Genomic DNA, 17,735 nt, shown 5'->3' with positions numbered 1-17,735 from the left:
GAACCTTTATGTCCCTGAAACATTGCTTCGGATCAATAGCATTGATCTTCTTTTTTAGATGTTAGAATTAGAGCTCCTGTTGTGCGCCGACCTTTTGACCTCTCATTCCGCTGAGGACACGTTAAGAAGGAAGGACACAGAGACATTCATCAGCGTCCTATCACAGGAGCACATGGGAGGGAGAGGCTGAGTTGTGTCCGTTCACCTGGTCGGTCCGTTCACTCCCATAAGCTCCTGTCTGTCTGCCTGGCAGTGGGTGAGAGGACAGTGGGACACGCTGGGCTATGGGAACAGAGAGGAGACGGTCCTGCTCTGATGTCTCTGGCTGGAGTTGTTAGCGGAAGCTGCAGTGCCAGAACCAACTCTGGCCGAGGACACGGGAAATGAGGAGATGGGTCCACTGAGCTATGTTATCACTGGCACTCAGACTGGAGAGTGTGTGTTTGTTTATGCGTGTGTGAGTGTGTCTGTCAGTTAACAGTGACAGACTGACTGACTGTCAATCCCCCCGCTGTATGCATGATTTGTCCTATTCTTTATCCAGCAGCCCTGTGTAAGCAGCAGTTCTCAGGGCCAGAGGACAGTCACAGGCAGGAAGCATCCACTGGTGTGAATGAACAGGCCGGAGAAGAAGACCGATGTTGATGCATTTCAAAATTAAATCACAAGTATTACATTTCAAAATAATTCATTTAAGGACTGGCTGAACTGATTGATTACATAAAAGAAAATAATTATTTGTGCTTTTGCTTTCAAGCTGACCGGTCCGATGAGAAATTAGTGCTGGCAAAAGCTTCCTAGGTATGTATTGGATGTGCACAACTTTATTGACAATTCTGACATGTGCAACACAATACAGGATTGAAATTAGCTTCCTCAAAGGCCTACAGAGCAGCAGCTAAACAAAAAAATGTAAAGATGTAAAAACAAGATATCTACTGTAGTATTTAGCAGCTCAGTGTTTTCAAAAGCTGACATCCCACCATACATCCTACCGATATTTGACCTGCCACAGAGACACATTAACTCCAGACAGTTAGTATTTCAACTCAACTCAAAATTGGAGGATGACTACTTGTTTTGATTGTTCCTTATTGTTCTACTGTGTTTAATCTAAAAAGTAGAAGTAGTAGTAGAAGAAATTCTGCAGTGATTTAAACATGGTTTCTAAATTTCAGCCACTGAGGCTTCATCAGTTTGTGTGATTATGTGAATAAGTTACAATCTGCACTGATGAGAAAACTTTTGAAGGCATCCGCTGGGTTTAACTCAATGTGATGAATAATGAAAAACAAAACCTCAAATCTTCAGCTGAAGTCCAAAATGAACTTTTGCAAAGAATTTAAATGAGCAAATCTATTCATAAAGAGATCTCTTCATGGTCAGTGTAGCAAGGAATAATTCAGTTTATCTATCAGCTGTTTTAAGATGAATGTGAAACTACCTCCAACAGAGAGACATCCCCGAGTATCAGTCTGTGTTGTGTTAGTTTTGTTGGCCTTTCTCTACCTTGTAATCACCCAAGACTCTAAAACTCCACACAGACATTTCACGTCCAAGGTATTCACTGAAGCACATGTCCTGGTGTAGTGGTGGGAAAGGATGCGTCTGGTTCGGTTTGTGCTGTCTACAGCTGCCACCGTGGGACTGTGAGACAAGACACTGGAAGCAATGGAGAAGAGACCAGAGGAAAGAACAAGGGAAAAGATTCAGATAGATTACTGACATGGGGAAAAAAACGCTGGCTGATTACATAAACATGTCTGGTCGTCTCCACGCTGAAATATCTGTACGTCTGGCCCTCACTGTGTCGACTCCCTGCCCTCGCTGCCTCCTCTTCAGTGGAGATAATATGTTCAATTACACTCCCAGAGAATGAGCTATTTTTAACAACCAGTGTCCTCCGGCGTCTTTACGGCACCTTTCTGCTAAAGAACTGCCTCCACGTGTAGAGAAGTAAAAACTGAACCATTAGAGCAGAATAAAAACCGCTGGAGGCTTCAGTTCATGTGACTTCTGTAGTCATTATGTTTTGAAACATGAGCAGCCCTTAGGGAAATGATTGTAATGGTGTGAAGAGAGAAGGTGCAAAACCTTTGAATTTACTTAGTAGTTTTTTTTATTATTGTGTATCATTGTGTTTTTCACCCCAAGAAGTCAAAGCAACAGCTTCATCATCAGATATACTAAATCACTGTTAGATACATATGTGGCAAAGTATCCCATTAAGACAATTTTAAAGCACTAGTTTGATATTTTAAGAAAATAATGCACAATCTTGCCAACAGGTTGATGACAATAGCACCCTGTACACAAAACTGAACCTGCTCCCTATAGCTAACCTGGATGAATCCTTTAAAACACGTTAAAACCTTTGGACGCTTTGTCTTATGTGCAGCATTCAGATGAATCAAACTCTAACCCTTTGAAAGGCCGCATGGGCTTTGACATTAGAGGAAGTGTCTTGGTGAACTGAGCCGGTGTACTGTATCTGACCGACTGTGTGGTGTTGATTCTGGTCTGTACTTCCTGCTTTCATAACTTTACCTCACGCGTCAGTAGACCCTCTGCCACTGACCAGTCACACTCATCAGCCACTCTATCATCCAGGAGCTTCAGCAACAATTACCCAGCGGCTCAGCGGCTGTGGGACAAAGGCACAAACTGATTAATGTGTTTCCAAATATAACAATAAGAATTACTTTAGTGGGAATACAAAGCCTACAGTCGCAAAGATGACTCTCTAACCACTGCTCACCCTCAACAAATATTTGGCTCAGGCCACAAATGCTGGGGATGCTGGAGATTAAAGTTTACCGTGCAGATGCTGGATTGATCCCAGGGCCTTTCACTTGCAAAGCATGCTCTCTACCACTGAGGCAGTTGTTTCATATCTCAATGGGGAAAAGCCCTGAAAAACTGGTTTAGTTTCATGAAATAAACAACGTGCAAAATTAAACTTAAAAACATACTTACTTACTATTAGTTCAAGGCTCATCGGAACAGCGTGGGTGTGGTTTGACCAGATTTGATTAACCGTTCTCCATCAGACCCGTCAGCCAGATCCTGACTGCTGCATGAAGGTGCTTGATGTAAATTGCAGCAATTACAGCGTCTTAATTATCTTCATGAGCTGAGTGTCACAGCTGACTGAGCTGACTGCAAAAACAACTTGGAGTTATTGTTAAAGTTCCTGCATATTCTCTCTCAGACTTGTTCATTGTTCTATTTGTGTTCAGAGTACAGTAGAGTTACAGATGTAACAGAGGACCCGTCCGGGCAAACCCATCAAAGGTTCAACAAGGCTGAACTAGACGGGTTAGTGAAACACTGTGTGGGTGTAACTCTACAAGTTTGGCAAATGTTGGCATTAAATCCATTATTTTATTCAGTAAACACTGCTCAAAATGTCCTTCCTGCTGTATCAGAGTAGATTATAAAGATTTTCTATTAATACTGAAGAATGATGTGATTCAACAACAATTGAGGTAAAACATTTAAACATTTTACATAAATTACAAACTTGACTGATTATCGTGTGATGCACACTCTTCTTCTCTGCTACAAAAGCTAAAACAAGAAAACTGTTTTTTTTTTTACGTATTTATTTCAAGTCATACTTTGTACAAAAATCTGAGCTACATGGGAGATTAGCTCTACAGACATGTTATTGTTACAATGTGCGAACAGAGTTTAGAAAAATACAGCTATCATTAGAAAAAAAGCCTTAACACACAGTATGAGAGAGTCAGTTTCAGTTCAGCATGGCTAAGAAAAAAAAAAGATGACCATGTAACAATGACATGTTGAGAAGTCAGAACAGCACAGTGTGATGTCACTGTTCGTTCCATTCAGAGTTAGTAATACAGAAAAAAAAACACTGTGGTATAAACGTCTACAGGTCTGTTTCAAACTTTTCATCAGTTTAATAGACTTTGTCCATTGAGACTAATCTCAGTAGCAGAAGCACATGTGTATTAACAATGTCCTTGTTCCATTAAGTTACCCAGAAAGCCAAGTAGAAGGCAGTTGTCATAAATACACCTGCAGTGAAAAGATGTCTGCTGTGAGAACGGTCCATTAGAAAGCCCAGTGGCACTGTGACAAACTAGTTTCTCACTTATTTTGGTTCTAGTCTTTTAAACTTTTAAAACTACAGACTGCACTATTACCGTGTTTCGTCTTTATCAACACTTTCACTAGATGGATTCAAACTCTGCTGCTAACGTGAATTATTTGTGGTTATCGACCTGCTTTAGGCATCAGACATACGTTAATTTTGCACACCTTGTGTATGTGGGCACTAATCTGAGGATTGAATTGATTGGCTTGTTTAAAAAACAAAAAAAGTTTGTGTGTCACACCCGTGTAATTTTTGCCACGTAACGACAAAAAACAAGGCCGTCTAACGGGATGTACTGACTAGCTGTGGAAGCTGTGTCACGATGGTACGTTCAAAGGCTGTGGAATCAAAGTGCATTTTCAACGGCAGGTGTGCGCACATGGAAGAAACCCCTCAGACTGTGTGTGTGCGTGAAAACCAGACATTCAAACTGAATCTTCACACTTTCACAATCGATTAAGCTGCAGCCTTCATCTCTGGCCTCAACAAATTTACTGTCTGAACCAAAAGGTCAAACATGTCCACGGTAAATACTTAATTACACCTTCACAGCCTTCAAACCATGACCGCAGACAAAGATGAAAAAACAAAACAAAACAAAGAACACTTTCTTGTACACATGTGGTATTAAGACTCAGAAGAGGCATTTGCTGTGAGTTATAGCAGCTTTGATTGGTCAACAGAAAGTGAAATGAAACAAAATGTATCAGAAGCTATGAGGTTACAAAATCCTTCACACGATGCTGCTTTTGTCCAGGGATGACAGAATGTGAATTACACACATCTGGCCTGATTGAAATGACTGACAGATGTGCAGACATTCACCTGAGATCTCAAGTCATCACATTATCACAATATTTTAAGGGCCTCGGAGCAGAGGGCCGTAATTTATGTGACCCTTCAGAACAATCCCAGGCAAATCATATTATGATAGAAAACTCAGATTATGGAAGATTATTGCTGCATGTCGGTGTTAGAGATGCTAAAACAATAAAAGCGTGAATAACTGATTTCATCTTTTGAAGTAAAACAAACTAGAACGGCTAACGAAGCACACGCAGTATTTAAAGTATCACTATGCAGCTCAGTGATAATTCAGTCACACTGTGCTGTGCTCAGTCTTGTAGGCAAAGTAAAGTCTTTGAGGCACTGCAGTGGTCTGACACAACACATCTTCATCGATAGAACCACATCTCAAGTAGTGTGCTTAAAACAACAGGACTGTGAGTCTGACATGAGTGTAAACTGAGAACTGTGATCTATAATTATTTGCTGTGATCATCTTCCAGCAAACCACAGAACAACAAACATAACAGTTTAGTTTATCAAAAGCAAAGTAAAAATCATATCTGACATACCTACAAAAGGTTATTGGTGATAAGAACAAGAACGTTGGTAGTAGTCACAGTGGTAGTGATTATATCGATTAGAAACTTCACCATGATATGAAACAATCAAGTCAAAAGTGATTAATTAAAACCTCATTCGTCTGAGATACTTTATAAAATAGATAATCATCAGCAAAATGTTTTAGATTAAAATCTTAATGTGACACAAGTGCTATAAAATAAAAGTGAGGGATTGAAACTGCAAGTTGATGCTGACATTTTTTCCCAATGTGGAAAATTACTAAAACAATCCTTTAATTTGAGCCAAGTGGTTACATCCCAGGTTTGACACAAGCCAGGGAGGTTTGTTCCTTGTCATAATCGTCTCTCTCTCTCTCTAACTGAACCATAACGATATGTCCATACAAATGGCTGTTGGGGCGCTGCAAACACAGACAGGCAACTTGGGCACATCTTTTGACAATTCTTTTGGTTTTGGCTAATCCCAGATATTGATAATGACCATCTTTCCTTCGTATGGAGAATCAGAGTAGGAAAGATTTCACTGACAGACCCAGTAAATGAAATAAGCTAACTTGCTGATATTTGAGAACGTTGAAGTGAGAAATCAACAAGAATTCACTGAAGTGTCATTGAGCTTTGACTTGTCTTAAGTCCCTGTAGAGGGGGAAGATCTTTCTATTTGGGTCACAAAGTACCACATTGTCTTTGTTGTTTGTTTCGGTTCATGCGGTGATTCAACCCTGATCTCAGCACTGACACCATCGATGAGGCAAACAGAAAGGCCTTGGAAGAATCTTGAAGGGTGGCAACTGTCCTCGTTCTACTTGAGGTGTTCAATAATTGAGATGTCTCCTCTCTCTGGGTCCAGTCCGTTCATGAACAAACCACCGTTTCTGTTGAGAGGTGTCATCGAGCCCTGCAGCATGGCCTCCTTCTCATTCCTGTCCCGTTCGTCGTTGAAATTGACCGACACGCTCCGTTTGGGCAGCGTGAGCTCAGGGGCTGGGCAGAATCCCAGCTCTGAGGACAGCTTGCGTTTGATCGACGCGGCCCGCTGGAACTTGTCGTAGATCTCAACGCTAACACGCCGACGGGTTTCTTTAAACTCCGCGGAGACATTGGCCGTCCACTCGGCAGCATGAGCTCGGATCTCCCCTACCTGCATGAGACACGGAGACACAATGAGAGGGTGAGTCACAGATTTGGACGTCAGTTATACTTTAAATGAGACAAATGGCATCATTTCGTTTGAGGAAGGCTTCTAGCAAAATTGTTTTGCAGAATATTTTAGTCACTTAATTCCATTTAATCCACTACAATGGCAAAATCCACATGTAGAGACTCATCAGAGTAAACATTTTTCATCTTTACTGTTTTTGATAAAATGATAAAATTAATATGGATAGCTGCTGATTTTGTTTATGCTGCAAAGCTCAGAAAATGTTATGAAGGTAGAGGATGGAACTGATGCCGCAGTTAAAATGCACTGGTTTGCTACAGGACGACTGATTCTGTGGCTCTCGAGCAGAATTAGCACATGCATAAGAAACAAACTGGTTCCCTGTCTGTGGAAAAACCCTGTTACCAAACTGGACACGATCTCCTTTGCCTACACTTTGACAGGCCTTTAAGCTGATGCTGATGAATGCAGTAGTTATTATAAAAACAACCACAGTTTTGTCCTTTAAAAGGCTCCAGTGAAACATTTCATCATTCACACTCAGTATCCTCAAAGTTTAAACTTTCAGAGAGAGAGAAAGAAATAGGGCGTGAGTGAAGTGGAGAGTGATGATATTACTGACCAGGAAGTCAAGTCAATTACATTAAGGATTCATCATCCATGGAAAATCTAGAACACGCACACAACTGAGTATATCTTAAAATAGCCTGATATCACAACAATAACTTCACTGTGTTTCAGAATACAAGACATATTTAATGTCTCCTACAAAACAGAAATACACTTCCTGGCCAAAAAAAAAAAAAAAAGAAGAAGTCACACACTTTAATATTTTGTTGGACCACCTTTAGCTTTAATTACAGCAGCATTCACTGTGGCATTGTTTCAATAAGAAGCTTCTGCAATGTCATAAGATTTATCTCCATCCGGTGTTCTATTCATTTTTCACCAAGATCTTAGACCTGAGCAACTGCAGCAACCCCAGATCATAGCACTGCCCCCACAGACTGGTGCAATAGACACTAGGCATGAGGGGGGCATCACTTCACCTGCATCTCTACTTACCCTGATGCCCCATCACTCTGGACCAGGGTAAATCTGGACTCATCAGACCACATGACCTGAATCCAAACTGAATCCTTTTTTTCTAGTTAGCCTCACTGATTAATGGTTTTCTTAAGGCTGTTCAGTTCCAATCTCTCGAATTTCATTGTACGTGTGGAAATTCTCTAACTTTTACTATTAGACAGAAACTCACATAACTAACATCGCTACTCATTACATCAGATGTGGTTAAATAAGTTGTTGCCAGCTGAAAGATAATCGCCCATGCAGCAATTATCCAATAGGAGGCTCGTACAGTACATATTTGCTTAGTTGAATCCAGGTGGTGACATTTTTTTTTTTTTTTGGCCAGACAGTGTATAATAAATGATAATAAAAAATAATATCTATCTATCTGAAACAGCTGATGGCTGCGGCATTCAGATCAGCAGCACCTTATATAAACAATTCATAACAGGTCATAATAACATTTTAGGACCTCGGTGCTCCCACCTTCTAGTGGCTAATGTCAACAGGATAATGAATTCAATAACAGTCAGAGATCAGTGGGAACTGTTTACATCATAAAGGTGCTCCACAGTAATCTGATGTGTTCCCACAACACACTGTCAAATCCGCACCATAAACGATTAAAGTGGTTCTGGACCGGAGGTGTAGAGGTGTTTATACAGGATTTGAACTTTATGTACCTTAACAGTCCACTGAGATACTTTAATTTTGACCAAACACCTCCGTGACAGTTGGAGCAGCCAGGGAGCTAATCTGAACCAGTTCAGGCTGAAAATGAACAATGTTCCAGACGCTGATAATGCCTCTATTTCTAACAGCATCACAGCGCCTGGTAACACACACACACACACATTCACAGGCCAGTGAGATTCTGATGTGCCACAGCAGGACTTCAGCATGAAAACCCATGGGAGGAAGGTCTCTCTCTCTCACACACACACACACACAAATAACCACAGATGAAAACCAGCTTCGTTCAATTAATCATGTTTAACGAATGGAGACACTGTGTCATGTCATCATGTCGTTGTGTCATCGTGTTCTTTTCCCCTGAAACTCGAGACAGTGTTTGTCGGTTAGGAACTGGCTGAAATTTATGTCAGAATCTTTATTCATGCTAAATACAGACATCTAATTATCACCAGGGCAACATTATCTGGAGGGGAACCTACGAGTTATTTTATGAAGTGCTGAAAACTGCCAGATGTTCTTTTTGGGAAACGTAAATGTATTTCATTGCCCGTGTTATATTTAGAGACAGTTCTGCATTCATTTTCTGACGGGAACATGATCACACATTGTCCAAATGGGCTGCCTTTCTCCCTCTGGAGAAGATCACAGTAATATCCTAAGACTGTGTTTGGATGGCAGAGAGTCGATTGGATTAGAAAACAGTCATATCATTGAAATGAAGTTAAGCAGAGGGCAAAAGTTGAGGTGGGGATATGGCAATGTAACCAGGGAGCCTTGCGTAACCTGTGTCACTGTACTGAAAAAGAGACAGATGACGGGACGAGATAGAGAGGTATGACGTGTGACGTACCTCTTCTTTTGTCTTCTTGGAGATGACTCTGAACCAGTCTCCTATCATGCTGAGGATTGCAGCGAAGTAAGCCAGGCCCACCAGAATCCAGAACCACACGACTGGTTTGTAGTAGTCCATGTACTCTATTTCTGACCCACCTGGAGACACGGACCCAAACTGAGGAATGTGGGCATGATGCAGAGAAACTGACAGGCTCAAAGTGTGAAAGTGTGTGTCTGCATTCGATCACTAGCTGCGTTCGCACCTGCCACAAAATCCCCAAATCCAATGGTAGTCAAGGTGATGACCACGAAGTAGAGGGACTCCAGTGCAGACCAGCCCTCGATGTGTTTGAAGATGACCGCTGGAAGTGCCACAAACAGGAGGCAGCCGAACAAGACGAACAGCAGGGTGGATATGACCCGGATCTTGGTCTGACTGATGTCCCAGTGCTGAAGTGGGGAGAGACAAGAGAAGACGCCTCTTTATTTAACCACTCACCAAAACTAATTGTGTGTCTGTAAGAAAGCCTGGGATCATGATTCATCTAAGAGAGACTCCAGACAGTGGTAGATACTGGTTAGCACCTACTTCACAGTTATGCTCTATGTCCCAAACTACAGGATTTCTGGACGGAAATATTTTAGTTTTTTCCAAAGGTTCTTAGGTTAACAATAAAACAGATTCACTCTTGATTGTACTGGTGGCATCAGGGAAGTCTTAGAGTCTGCAGAATACTCAGTGATAACCACCTTCTGTCTTACAGCCTCTTGTGCAGGAAAAAAAAAACTCTTACATTGGAAAATCGACAAAGACACCTACTTTTAAGGCCTGGATAACGCCACTGATTGATACATTACATCTTGGTATATAATTTGGTATACGCTGAATGAGAAGATGGATGTCTTCCCCAACAAGATCTGTAAACCAACAACCTCATACAATATGCAGCACAACCCTCAGTAGCACTTGATGGGTGGGGTGGCTTTTTTTAATTATTTTTATTCATCTCCCCAGGTACTGTTTATTTAAGAATTGTATAATTTTGCATTTACATTACAGTTTTACAATGTGTTTGTACAAGGGAAATGAAGCAATGTTTATTCCAAGAAAGATTATTTTATCTACTGAAACCGTAGATAGTGGTTAGCACTGACTAAATTGTTCCTGGACGTGAGTGTGAATGGTTGTTTGTCTTTCTGTGTTATAGACTGGCGACCTGTGTCCAGCCTCTCGCTCAGCTGTGACAGGCTCCAGCCCTCCTGCAACCCTCTGGAGGATGAGCAGTTACAGATAATTAAGGAAGGAATGGCCAAACAATTTGAGGGGCAGCAAATGGGGTGCTGAAGTGTGAGGGAAAAGTTCTGTGACTCACATGTCCATTTGTCCAACAATGACGGTACATATTTAAACAGGAGAAAGATGCCAAATGCCATTTGGAAACTAAGAGTCTACAGCTGCTAGAGTGGCTCAGGATGTCCAGCTGAAACTGTAAGTCATAAAACAGTGTAATGGAAAAAAACAACAACTGTAACTTGGTGACAACCTGTCTATGTTTGTAGAAAGTGTCTCTGCAAGAGTAAAAACCAGGGGATCACCAGCGTCATTAGGCCTCATCGTCTGGTAAATCATTAAAAATCTGCGCAGTCCAATCCATGGAAGAGCTGTTGCGATATTTCAAACTTTTTAAGGATCTCAACAACCATCTGACAGCTATGAAGCACACTGCTGAAGAGAAAGCTGTTTTTGAAGTGAAATGTTAAAACAGTTTGACCCTGTAAGCAGTAATAGTGTTATTCCATAAATTGCTCCCTTGGGCACAGTAGAAAAGAAAAGACATTCACTGAGGATAATGCCAAACAATCTGCAGAGAGCAATAAGGCTTTCACAAACCCACGCGCTCACGCAATGAACTTTTGTCCCCTTCTTCTTAATCATAATATTCATTACCGAGTCCCTCGGGTGCCTGGAGAGCAGCAGAGGGAACAAATCATTCTAAAGTACATTTCTGATTTCTTCTCATTTCACTCAAGACCACAAAGCAAATTACTACTTAAAGCTACTTAAACTTTGAAAACCTGATCATAAATGGAGCTCTGTCCACCTGGGATCTGCACCGTGGCATTTTGAGTATTTAAAAGACTGCAAGCACACACACGCACACGCAAAATCAATGACACAAACGTTTAACTCCCACTGGGGCAACTCATGTCCACTAAAAGCCTCAAAAAAAGAAGGAAGACTCACATCGGATGGTGGTGATCAACAAATCCATTCAGTACAATATGTGAGCTGACTCAAGCATCTGAGCTAAAACAGGTCCCTGAATATGTGTGTATTGCACAGTGATATTATATTAGAGCTTAACAGGAACAAAATTGTGTTTTTTGCATCAGTTCTTGATCTTTGACAAATGTAATCCGTGTAACAGCAAAAGTAAAATTCATTTTTGGAGTTTGTGCCACAGGATTTAATTATTATTTAATTTATGTCTCTTACTCTTAGTATATGCTCTGGTTTGGTAAGTGCATGTTGCAATCAGTTCAGAAGTTTTTGATAAATAGGAATTAAAAGAGATAATTTGATGTAAATTATTCTGGATGGCCTACAGCACATAATCCTATATGAACTCTCATTTGTCTCCAGAGAATCTGTTTGTCCATCTATACCTCATACTTTGTGTTGACAAAACTGCGTATGTCACTCACCACAAACATTTTCTCCACTTTGGCAATGCCCTTGCCGAATATGGTGCCAAGCTGATCTCCAACACCAGCCAACAGGAAGCCAAACAGCGGGATCCCCAGCAGTGCATAGACGATACAGAATATTCTTCCACCATCAGTGTGGGGAGAGATGTTCCCAAAGCCTGCACAGAGGACAATTAGAAAAAGGGGATTACATCACCAGTGAATCGATGATGTCTTGTTCTTTAGCCAAATGTGGTCAAACACTTTGTACAGCACGTATTACTTCAGGGGAGGATTCGTGGTCTAAATCATTGAGAATGGAGCGACATAGAGTGGGAAAGTCAGAGAAGAGATGAACAGTGCAGGAGAAACATGAATACTCAAAGACTGTCATATGAAGAGACACAACTAACCACTGATGAACACACGCATGCATGCACAGTAAGTAAAAGTAATGTAGCAATATGTGTTCTAGTTTCATTACAGACGGGAAACAGGTTGAGGAGAATCTCTGTCCACTTTCCACAGAAGTAAGTCACTGTCATTTAACCACATTCAGAGCTTTCTCCACACAGATGCAAACACGTAATACAAATTGAAGACCAGACATTAGACAAATACATTTATTCCCACAAGTATAAAAGTAGCAAAAAGGAATCTCCTTCTGGAAGACATTCAAAAATTATTTACTGAAAGGGAAGGGTTCATAATTTAAGGGGGAAATTAAATTACAGAACACTTAGGGTACAGACAACAAGGAGGACTTTTAGTGTATCAGTTTGTGGATTGAAATTATGTAACAGTTTGGAGGGGACGCTCAGGGAATGTCTATTATCACTGGGTGTTGACCGTTTTTTTAAAATGTATTATTATTATTATTATTATTATTATTATTATTATTATACTGATAGGTAGCGAAATATTCAAATATTACTGATCTGTTATTATTATTCTATTATTCTAAGGGGTGGGATACAATAAGTCTGTACTTCCTCCCACTCCTTTTCGGACATGTAGAATATGTCAGTGTAGGTTTTTAGTTTTTCATTTTGTGTTATTTATGTTCACTATGTCCATTTGCGTATGATTATTTTGTTTGGATTTTACATGTTTGAAATAACCTAAACTAAACCAAAAGATAAATAAGTTTTACTGAGGAGAAGTTCTTTGACTTGACAGTCTGTATAGACATAGATATCCATTGCATGAGTGTTTCTCTGTGTGTTTCCTACCAATAGTCGTGATGACAGTTCCAGCAAAGAAGAAGGCAGAGCTCAGGTCCCACAGGCTGCTGTGGTTGGTCAGTGTTCCTGCAGGGTTCACTCCTGACCGGATAGCAGACACAACTTGCTGGACGGGAGGAGGGGGAGAGAGGAAAGGGTGAGGAGATACCTTTAGACCCTTTTCTGACTTAAAACACACATTTTGTCGCTTTGTCACTGCTGTGAATAATTATACCATAAAACTTTAAAGTAGTTTCACAAACACAGGTTTGTGTTTCCCCCGGCTTCACTCATGACTTAAAGATGGAAATATTACAACTTGTGTGACAGGCAAAAATCTGCTGAATGTAAGTGAAGGTTTCCTAGTTCAGAGCACCAACAAAAATCTGGGGCTTTAAAGTTGGAGGAGCTGTCCACGGTGCTGAAACCAATGCTGCTGTTCAGGGCAAACATGCAATATTTACATTTTAAAATGTAATTTCAGAGTGAGGTCACGCTCACCTTCACCAGCTCCTCCAGCTGACTTTGGTTAACACAGGAGTGTCTGGACAGGAACTCAAGCTTCTTGGTCAGGATGGCCAAACGCTGAGCACTAAGAAAGAGAATCGAGAGGAAGAAAGCTGCATTGAGAAATAACCCCATCTCTGTATTTCAAAAATAAGAAATAACGGTTGGCATTACTTACTGATGATTTTGGAACTGCTGCTTTGGTTTCAACTGCGTGGAAATAAATATACCGTGGGGCTCATTTTTTATTATGTTAAATTACATCTGTCACGTGTAATCATTTGTTTACTGCTGTGCACTGCATGTCTCTGACTTAAAGACTGAAACTATGGAGGCCCAACGATTGAGCCCTGTGGAACTCCACATGCTCACTCCAGTTTCATTTCAATCATTCATTTCAGTCATTTCAAGTTCTAATGTTAAGAAAATGTAATACAGAAATAAATATGTATGCACTCAGACATCTGTAGATTGAATAAAGTTAGATAATAATGTCATGTCACTGGCTTTGAGGGACTGTCTGATAGTAATGACAGCAGCTGGATGGGATGACAGTGGGTAAATGATGGATGGACGACTTGAGGCCGACAGACAAGCAGACATGCTTTTAAGCTGCCTACCTCTCATGAGGCTGCTCCAGGTATCTGAAGACTGCTGCTCCCATCACCAGGTACAGAACCACCAGAAGAAAGATGGCTGACACCGTCTTCCACTTCATCACTGTGGCAACCACCTGCAACACTTCAACTGATCAACATACATACAGGAGGAGTCTAATTTATAAAAAACAGTTTTCCCACTATAGAATAAATACCTTATGAATTTTTTTACATATCACTTTGTCAGTCTGGGTTCCCATTTTTTCTCTCACCTCGCTGTCCTCCCGAGGAGTCAGTGTGATTGGCTTTGTGGAGAAGGAGAGGCGGGGCTTAGTGTTGTGAGTGGCGGATTTAGGGTCCAATAAGTCTGGAGCTGCCACTGTCAGGGGGAAATGAGAAAATGGCTTTGAATTCTTTCCCCCACATACTTTCCCCCCGCCCGCCTCTGCTCACGTGCACCAGCCTACACATTTAGCTGTTAATTTTAGAAATCCTTATGAATAAATCATCAACGAGCTCTTGGAGTGTCACCATCCAGTGTCAAATCCTGACATTACATGGTGAAAGCATGAATCAGGCCCTGATGCTTAGTTTAGCAACACATGAGTCTGTAAAGTGTGTTACACAGTCCAGCAAATAGCCCTACGCATCTTAAACATAAGAGAATGGACCTAGTGAGCATATGAATGAATGAATAACAAGTGTTAATAAGACAAGTAAATAAGAAAACATTGAAGTGTGAAGTAATTATGGAGTCAAGAGAGAAAATTAAATCGTTAAACATATTTATATAAAACCAGGCGTCCAGTTTACGATGGGCATCATAAACAGAGAAGATTAGTATAAAACCATTGTTTTAGGATGTTGTGGTTAAAGAGAAGTCACAGTAGAGATAACAGTGTTGTGTCACATTGAGTTTCTACAGTTTGTGCAAATGTTGACTCTTGACTTGTTTTAATTTTCTTTTTGTTTTGTTCTACACTTACTTCAACTAGAAAAGGTGTAAAAGTATCAGTGCTGACCAGTGTAGCACATTGATAAGGACATAGCTGTTAAATTTTTATGATGACATTGCCAAATAGTCTAAAAATCATGAATAAGAATATTTAAATGATGACAGATATTTTGATGTTATCCTAAATGAGAAACACAAAGCTGTCCAACACTATTAAGACACTTGTTAATATTTTTTAATTAATATTTAAACCGTGAACTCTAAACCTATATTTAGGTAGTTAAAGTACCAATAGAATAATACATATATGAATAACGCCACTGAAAATACAAATAATAAAAACATAGGTAACACAATTTGATTTACCCACATTTAGATGTGAATGTACAAAGTTTTAATTAGGACAAGATTAAAAGATTTAAAGATCATTACATTCCAATTTAAATAAACTGTATTGTACTTAAAAGCAAAAGAGCCACTTCTATGTATGTCTAGATGGTCTTTTCTCCTCTGTGTGATCAGATATTATTATGAATGATTTAATACAGCGGGCACATGTCATATATTTATGATTTGTCCTAGGAGCTTGCAGTTTACCAATAAAAACAAATTCAGAATTATTTTGTCTGGCAAATTGAATGAATAATAAAAATAAAAAGGTTTCACAGAAAGTTCTGTTCAGGGTTACTTGTGGAATAAGTATTTCCAGAAAGCAAAAACGTGACATGCAGCCTTCTGGGTGGAGAGGTGTGACATGCAGCTAGTTTGAAATGTGAGCAGCTATGTCATGAAGAAGTTGCAGCGAAAGTTCTGTCTTCCCATCTCATACATGACATATGGCAATGTTTGCATACTTACTTCTTGTTGTTACCTATCCGATGCCCTCCGCTCTCCTACTCTCCTCATCCGAGGCTCTCACTGCGTTTAGGGGAATCTTTCCTCCTCTGCGTGTCTCCTCCCTGCGGTGCTGAAGCGGGGGGACGAACAGGAGCTCCGTTTTCCTTTCTCGTCTCTACTTTTACCGCTGATCGGACACCGATGCTGCGCCTGCGTTGCGTTTCCTTGCCGGCACCTGTCACTGCAAAGAGCTTTCCCTGGTGTTCCTCTGTGTAGCCTCTGTCCTGTGTGGGTCCGCTTGGCTCCGCTGCCTTCTGGTTTTTGAGCGGTGGAACAACACGGAGGGCAAGGAGGAGGAGGAGGAGGAGGAGGAGGAGGAGAGGGGTGGAGAAAGGACTGAGGGGAGGCAGTGCAGCTTACAGAGACGTGATTCACAAACTGGACTCCATAAACTTGTTCACTGAGGTAAATGGCCAGCATTTAATTTGGCTTCTGCATCTCTACATCCCATGTCTCCCCACGACGCAGTTAACAATAAAATGTCACAACACCCACATCAGAATGACAGAGTTTCTGGGTTATTTTTAACCAAAATTAAATATTCTGACATCTGATCTTGGACAAGGAGCTGTGATGAAAGAGGACAAAAACTTTGAAACGGAAGTAGGGAGGAGAGCAGTGATTCAGTTCAGTTCAGTATCAACTCAATTTTAACTTTAAAGAATCTATATTAATCCAAATAATTGTATGCTTGCATGTGCTTTATAAAAAATCTGAGTGGTTCTGGTCCAGTATTAGTCTTCTAGTGACAGATTAGACACTCCTGACACACTACTGTCCAAAGTTTTAGCTTAATGTGCCCTTCAAATGATCCAATGTCTACTTGCTACAAGTAACATAAACTGGGAACAGTTCACATAATGTGTTTTCTTTCAGCATCTTAGATTGGTTTGTTCGTATTATTATCAGAGGCATTAGTAGGAAACCGTCCAACCTTTTGCAATAAAATTTAATTTACATGTTAGAGCCCATTGACATTTTACTCGCTGTTGCTAAGGACTGAAATCTTACTTTCCATAAATAAATAAATAAATAAATAACGTGAATCCCTGCATGTGTTTTGTGTGGACTTTAGCTCAGTATTGGTGTCATGTGAAGCTGACCGAGCCTTGAATATACAGTCACGGATGATGCTGACGAGAACAGGGATGCTTCATTGTACTTCACCCAATGGAAAACAAAACGAACCATAATTGGATTTGCGTGTTTGTACTGTATGGGATTGTTCTGTGTAAATGGAAATCTCTAAATGGTTAACCAGCGTGGCGCTGTAAACCAGTTATGAATGAGCACCAAGCTGCTTCACTACCGTACTCATTACCCGCAAGGAGATACATCTTATTTGCTCAAGGATATTGACTGATATCACTGTGATCACAAACATTTTATTTTATTTATTTATTGGTTTTGTTCTGGATAGATCAATACAGACTGGTGAGAGGACGAGATGCCTCTCATAAACGGGCAGATGTTTGTATGGCACAAAGTGAATACGACAAAGTCAGTAGTTTAATCAATCAATTTCAACTAGTGCAGTGCATGTTTGTTTCCGATATATATGAACATCTAGATGTAGTAGTGAGACAAGAGAGAACCAAACCTGGTTCACT

At 40.5% G+C, this 17,735-nt stretch overlaps 1 protein-coding gene across 1 annotated transcript; it reads right to left on the bottom strand.

Annotated features, from left to right (window-relative positions):
• Nucleotides 1–3,645: 3,645 nt before the first annotated feature.
• LOC125005520 (potassium channel subfamily K member 2-like) lies at nt 3,646–16,335 on the bottom strand. Its single transcript, XM_047580906.1, has 9 exons — nt 16,087–16,335; nt 14,546–14,652; nt 14,295–14,407; nt 13,669–13,759; nt 13,177–13,294; nt 11,963–12,123; nt 9,520–9,706; nt 9,273–9,412; nt 3,646–6,634 (listed from the first exon to the last, which is right to left on the bottom strand). Coding segments are annotated over exons 1-9 (1,257 nt in total). The 5' UTR covers nt 16,088–16,335; the 3' UTR covers nt 3,646–6,295.
• Between the last annotated feature and the right edge of the window lie 1,400 nt (nt 16,336–17,735).

This window comes from Mugil cephalus, chromosome 3 (genome assembly GCF_022458985.1).
Source record: "Mugil cephalus isolate CIBA_MC_2020 chromosome 3, CIBA_Mcephalus_1.1, whole genome shotgun sequence".
Classification (NCBI taxonomy): Eukaryota; Metazoa; Chordata; class Actinopteri; order Mugiliformes; family Mugilidae; genus Mugil; species Mugil cephalus.
Note: the sequence above shows the minus strand (reverse complement) of the source record. Positions and strands in the feature narration are given on the sequence as shown.